General features: G+C 44.6%; 1 protein-coding gene across 1 annotated transcript in view; it reads left to right on the forward strand.

Moving 5' to 3' along the window:
- Positions 1–5,357, forward strand: part of LOC128502722 (carboxyl-terminal PDZ ligand of neuronal nitric oxide synthase protein-like) — a 44,289-nt gene extending 38,932 nt beyond the window's left edge. Inside the window, exons 6-11 of the mRNA XM_053472616.1 lie at positions 8–149; positions 599–762; positions 2,070–2,231; positions 3,150–3,315; positions 3,555–3,894; positions 4,468–5,357. Coding sequence (XP_053328591.1) covers positions 8–149; positions 599–762; positions 2,070–2,231; positions 3,150–3,315; positions 3,555–3,894; positions 4,468–5,020 — 1,527 coding nt within the window. The 3' untranslated portion in view covers positions 5,021–5,357. The remainder of the gene's footprint in view (positions 1–7; positions 150–598; positions 763–2,069; positions 2,232–3,149; positions 3,316–3,554; positions 3,895–4,467) is intronic.
- The last annotated feature ends 643 nt before the right edge of the window (positions 5,358–6,000 follow it).

Raw genomic sequence — 6,000 nt, forward strand, 5'->3', positions numbered from 1 at the left:
GCCCCAGAGCCAAGCGATGCAGATCGTGCGGACCATCGGTCAGGCCTTCGAAGTGTGCCACAAAATGAGCCTGCAGCATGCGCAGCAAAATGCAGACGGGCAGGCGGATGGAGCCAGCGACAAATCTCTGGAAGAACAGCATTTGGAAGGTGAGGAGAACCAGAGGTGCGTCGGTTCAGCTGGCGTTACCAACGCATTTCGCAGTAAAACAAAAAAAAGAAGAAAATATATAATCTGGGCAATGAAGGCAATAAAATGGCAACCGGCAAATGCGGAAAAGTCATTTTTGTTCCGGTGTCATTAACTCAGCCAAGCGTGTAATCCATAAATTCATATGCAGATGGACTGTACACGCTTTGTCCTCGGGTAATTGCTCACGTCATAGCTTTTCAGCGTGGGTTCCGTGGCGGTGTGAAAATGTATCGATATCTTGGCACGTTCCCCTCATATTTTCGGAGATGTTTGATATGCTCTCCAAATGAATTCCCAGTTTATGCAAATCGTATGCTAACAAAGCCAGGTCGCTAATTGGTATTCAAGGCGTGGAGTTTCTCTACTAAATCCCCCTCCGTTTTTTTCCTTTGGCTTCCCTCGTTAGAGCGGCAGTTGACAGGAGAAGAGAATAAAGACCCCGAGGAGACCAACGGCAGTCTCAAGAGGGTCGTCGTCCTCCACGACAAGGGGGGCTGCGATCAAGATCCTGCCGGGTGTGACTTGGAAATAATCAAGTGTGTACAAGTGCTAAGGGACCAGAACATTCCGGTAAGTCTCAGCACCTGGAGTGTTTGAGGGTCCGCTGAAGATAACTTGGGGCTCCAGAGGAGGTATAGAGAACCCTTCTGGTTGGATGAAAGTGGGGCGATTTATGTTTGTGGTGTTTTACTTAACCTCACACCATTATGCTTTAGAAGAATTTTTGATCTATACATGATAGCAAATGTATAGTTCAAACGGCCTAAAACATACTCAACCTTCACGTAGCGTGGGGAATTAACCATAGAATATGGCATAAAATTAAATCCATTTGGCCCAAATGTATGCACACTACTGTTCAAAAGTTTGGGGTCATGGAAAACAAGGAAATTTCTGGCTGTAACAGAATTGCAAAAGGGTTTTTCTAACCAATTATCCTTTTAAACATAAACTTGAATCAGAGAACACAACGTGCCACTGGAACACAGGAGTGATGGGAGTGATAAAGGGCCATTGGAACACAGGAGTGATGGGAGTGATAAAGGGCCATTGGAACACAGGAGTGATGGGAGTGATAAAGGGCCGTTGGAACACAGGAGTGATGGGAGTGATAAAGAGATTCCATTAAAAATCAGCCATTTCCAGTTACAATAGTCAGTTACAACATTAACCTCGTCTGCGCTGGATTTCTCATCCATTTCATGTTATTTTAATGGACAAAATCTACCCCCCCAACATTTCTAGTTGACTCCAAACTTTTGAACGGTAGTGTAAGGGACTTTGAGAAGGGTCAATATCACCAGCAGGAATGTACCGGACTAGGAATTTCCGATTCATAAGCCTCTATAATTGTCGTTCTGCGTATTACCCCACGTATAGCTGCCGGGGGTTTTCGAGGTAATTTTGGAAGGTGTGATTTCGGAGACTCTCGTGGTTTCCTCTACGCCGCAATTTTGTGCCGGCGCGGGAAACTATTCCTTGATGTGTGGAGCCACCTAGTGGTGAATCCCGTCACTGCTGGGGAAAAAACCAAACATTTAAAATACGAGTTTTTATTTGAATTAAAAACATGCTTTTTTCCAATTGAAAAACATGTTTCAGAATACAGATATTATTATAACTGGCGCATGACTCAGAAACAAAGGGAGAGCTGTAATTGAATTCCAGCCATTACTGCCCTTTTTTATTCAGACTGTCTTATAGACCCGGAAAAATTCCTGCAGCACAATAAATGTCATGACAACAATGATGTAATGGTGACATAATAATCTTTAATGCCGCCAATGCAGCGTATTTTATGAGTGGAATTATATTTTTTTGGTTGGGGGGGGTTGGTATAAATCTATTATTCTGCACCGTTATCGTTTATTCTCTAGGATATCGAGAACAGCTCGGTTTATTCCTCGGTGTCGTCGAGCGTCCGGACCCCGACCAGCTCCGTCTCTGCCCTGACCCCGCTGGCTTCCCAGCATCGCCTGCAGCTCCTGCAACACCAGCTCCTGCAGCAACAGCAGCAGACCCAGGTGGCCGTGGCACAGGTAACCAGCCCCGTCCCAGCTTAAAGCATAACTAAATTAACCATTTCAGGTTTTCCAATCATTTTATGTATATTTATTGGGTTTTTAGATATAAATATAGAAAAAATAATTGAAAAACGATATTTAATGGCCGGTATAGTAGGCATTTTCTGGTCATCCATATCACTGATATAAAATCTTAGATCATTTAACTTTTAGCACATTTTAAGCTGTAAATACCTTTAAATGGGTTTATTTATTGAACTGAACTGTGAAATGTAATGCCCAGAAACAGCCACACGGTGGCGCTCAAATCCTGTGTTACTGACGTCTTAACAGCTGGTATTAAATGATCGAATAATCCGCCGTCCTCAAATCTCATTACTCTCAGCCACCAAGCTAAACAGCCTTAAAAAAGCCATTAGTCTGTAATTCTACACTCCGGTTCTGGTAACGTTCCTCTCACAAAGAATTTGATGTGAAATCATTAGTGTTCGGGGTCGTCTTGTCTTTAAGACACTTTAAATTTACATCTACTGCCGGCAGGTGGGTACGAGGGTGTGTTCGTGCAGGTGTATGGGGTATCCCAGGACTGCTAGTCCTCGTGGTCTTGGGTTGGAGAGGATAGATCTGTCTTACGTCTCCTTCCATCGTGCATGGACGGCGCATGTTTAAGGCATGACGAGAAGAAGCATTGATGTATAAACAAAGACACGTCCACATACTTAGCACTGTCCTTCTGTATAATGTCAAGTGGTTGTTAGCAGAAAATCCAGGAGTAGGTGGTGGCAACCTTCCAAGAGGCACATTTACACTAGAAAAAAAACCAATACTATATTGACTCAAACGAGCAGCAGATGTGACAATGAATGGGAAGGCTGCCGCTACTATGTCGCCGCTATTCACCGAAGCCACTTGTCGTTTTGTTTTAATGTACAGGTGCAGTTGCTTAAGGACCAGCTGGCTGCCGAGAAGGCGGCCCGGGTCGAATCCCAGGCTCGAGTCCGTCAGTTGTTGCTGACCAACCGGGACTTGTTGCAGCATATCTCCCTGTTGGTCAAGCAGCTGAAAGAAATGGAGGTCAAGACTGACCCGAAGCAGGCAGGTCAGTTCCCCGCGTCGGGCGTCTTCCATAATACGTGGCTTGAACATCTTTAAAGCACTGTTGGGATAAGTCTGTGAGTTTTTATGAGGCTGTTGGCTATAGACTTTTTGGCAAGGAAGCCATGAGGTCTCCTTTGAGACTTGGGACAGGTCATGGTCCCTTAATGTGTTCATAAACAGTAAACGAGCGCCATTAAGCGGCTTTGGGGTCTTCGTAACGCAATCTGTTTCTACCCACAGCCGATAAAAGGCCTTTACACAAGTTAGCCATCGCCCAGTCTTTGTCGCTGAACCTAAAGAACTTGTACAGCTTGGAGATCAACCTCCCGTCCACCTCAACGCCATCGAACCTTCAGGGTACAACGTCCTCCGCGCACGCTATGAACGGCAACAACATCGGAGAGTCCTACCTCAATCTCTTGAACCTCGATAAAGGCGGTCCGGTCAAACCGACGTCGGCGATGGATGGGAAGGAAATGGCCAGCAGGCGGGTAGAAGGATCCGAGGTCATCGAGGTCCATGCAGACAGAGCTGAGATCATCACGACCGAGGATCAGAGTCCAAGATCAGACGACCCAAAGTAAGAATTTGTTTCGGATTGCTTTAAAAAAAAATAAAAATCTGTAAAAAAAATTAGAGAATTTTGTTGAAAACGTCGGATATCTCAATATCTTAATAACTCTGGAGTTATTATTAAAAAAAAGTTACCAAATAATCAAATTTCTCTGGAGCTTTTCATTGGTGGAATATTTATTAGTTTGTTTAGTTAGTTGGTAAACAGACCGCTTTCAGAAGCTTCCAGACGCTTTTAAAACCCGAGGCTGCTGTTTGAGGAATTCGTTTCTTCTGGAAGCTTCTTCTCAGGCTGCTACACCTTAAGTTCCTTTCATGGCGCCCGTGATAAAAGACGTGTAAATCCGGGATTTATTTGTTCTGGCTCCGAAAGTAGATTCTCAGCCTTTATGCCTAAATGTCAAGTTGTCACGCGAGCTGGAAGGAGAACGGTCTGTCCTTTCTCATAACTTCCTTCTGTTGTTCCTTCCAAAAAGTCCAAGAGTTTTGATGTCTCTGCTGCTCAAGTCTTTTATTTTGGGGAGTCACAACTGATCCCCTAAGACCTGTTCCTCTTACGTTCTCCTTCTTTCTATCTCAGGCTTCAGCCTTCTTTTCCGAAGCTGATCCCACCACCTCCCATCACCAGGAAGAGGTCAACAAAAGCCTTGTCTGGCCAGCTAACCGAATCGAGGTCATCGGAGAGCATCACCCATGCCACCCAAACCAGCGTCAACCTTACAAGTTTCACCACCATAACCTCCTGTTCAATTACGCCTTCTGAGTTTGAGTCCGAGGATGCCAGTCCGTCGTTTAAAAACTCCTACTTTCCGTGCTTCGAAAACTCCGAACTGTCCCCCATCAAGGAAGTTCCCGGCCTGTCCTTCCACCGAGAGTCCGTCGAGGAGAGCGGAACCTACCGCTCCATCACCAGCAGCTACGACAACCTGGAGGATACCCCAACGATCATGGCGGAGCCCCAAGTCTGCAACGGTTGGGTAAAGCAGTTGGGTGTGGAGGGCACCCTTCCCTTCTCCACGGCGAACGACACCTGCCTGCACATCAGCTTCTCCGAAGACGATTTCCCCGACGTCGACCCCGACGACCGCGTTGGCGTCGCCAAACAGTGGCGCTTAATTAAAAACGGAAACTGAGGGACTGAAGGACCAGACCCGTCAAGCAGGATCTTCCGACGGAGGCGGAAACAAAGATAAGGTGTTAATTACTGACCGTTTCTTTTCGGGAACAACATGCTGGGATTCTAATAGCCGAAAAATGGCTTTGCAAGTCACCAATTCCATGGTTCAGACACAAAAAGTTATTCTCCCAGCAGGTAAACTCAATTACGGATTAAGGTCACATTCATTCGCATTTCGCACCCCATCGATTTACTCTCTTTTGCACAGAACTGAACTACGGCAAGCAAGGGATTATGGGATTTGTAGTTCATCACCGCCCGGGTAGCTAATCGTGGCTTAGACTTGCTCTAGAAATATAGTTCTAGAGTATAAAGAAATAATAAAATGTATAAAATGTTGCGTTAATTCACCATATATATATATATATATTATTTTTTTTTAGAAATCTAGATTTGGATAGCAATGTATTCATAAAAGTGCCAATTTAGTTTTTGCCAAAATGTAATTTTATATTTTAGAAGGCACCCGAAAGAGACCTTATAACGGATTATTTGGTAGCTAGAGAGAGTGAAATATTTTATATAGGAATAAAAATAGTTTATTTTTCAAGAGTTTCTTTAAAAAAAAAATCTATATTACCCTTCCCACCCCAAAAAATATTTTAATATTTTTTTTCGGCATGGCTTCCCCTCCACAAAAAATCCACATTTAGACTCGAAATCTGTGACGTCATCACAATATATTTTTATATTATTGGAGGGGACGCGGGGTCCTGGTCTGGACTCCGCTCGGCTGCGTTTTATTGTGAAGTATGGAGATCGGATTTTAAGAAGTGCTGTTTACCCGACATGAAAGCGGAAAGCGTATCGAGTGCCGGCACTTGTGTCTTTATCCTGCACCTGTCACGAAACATGGCAGAGGGCCACTACACGCTCGCTTTGTTCTCTGCGTTGTTTGCATGCGCAAAGATCAAAAGATTTTCTTGGAAGGTTCGC

This window comes from Spea bombifrons, chromosome 8 (genome assembly GCF_027358695.1).
Source record: "Spea bombifrons isolate aSpeBom1 chromosome 8, aSpeBom1.2.pri, whole genome shotgun sequence".
In the NCBI taxonomy this organism is placed as follows: Eukaryota; Metazoa; Chordata; class Amphibia; order Anura; family Pelobatidae; genus Spea; species Spea bombifrons.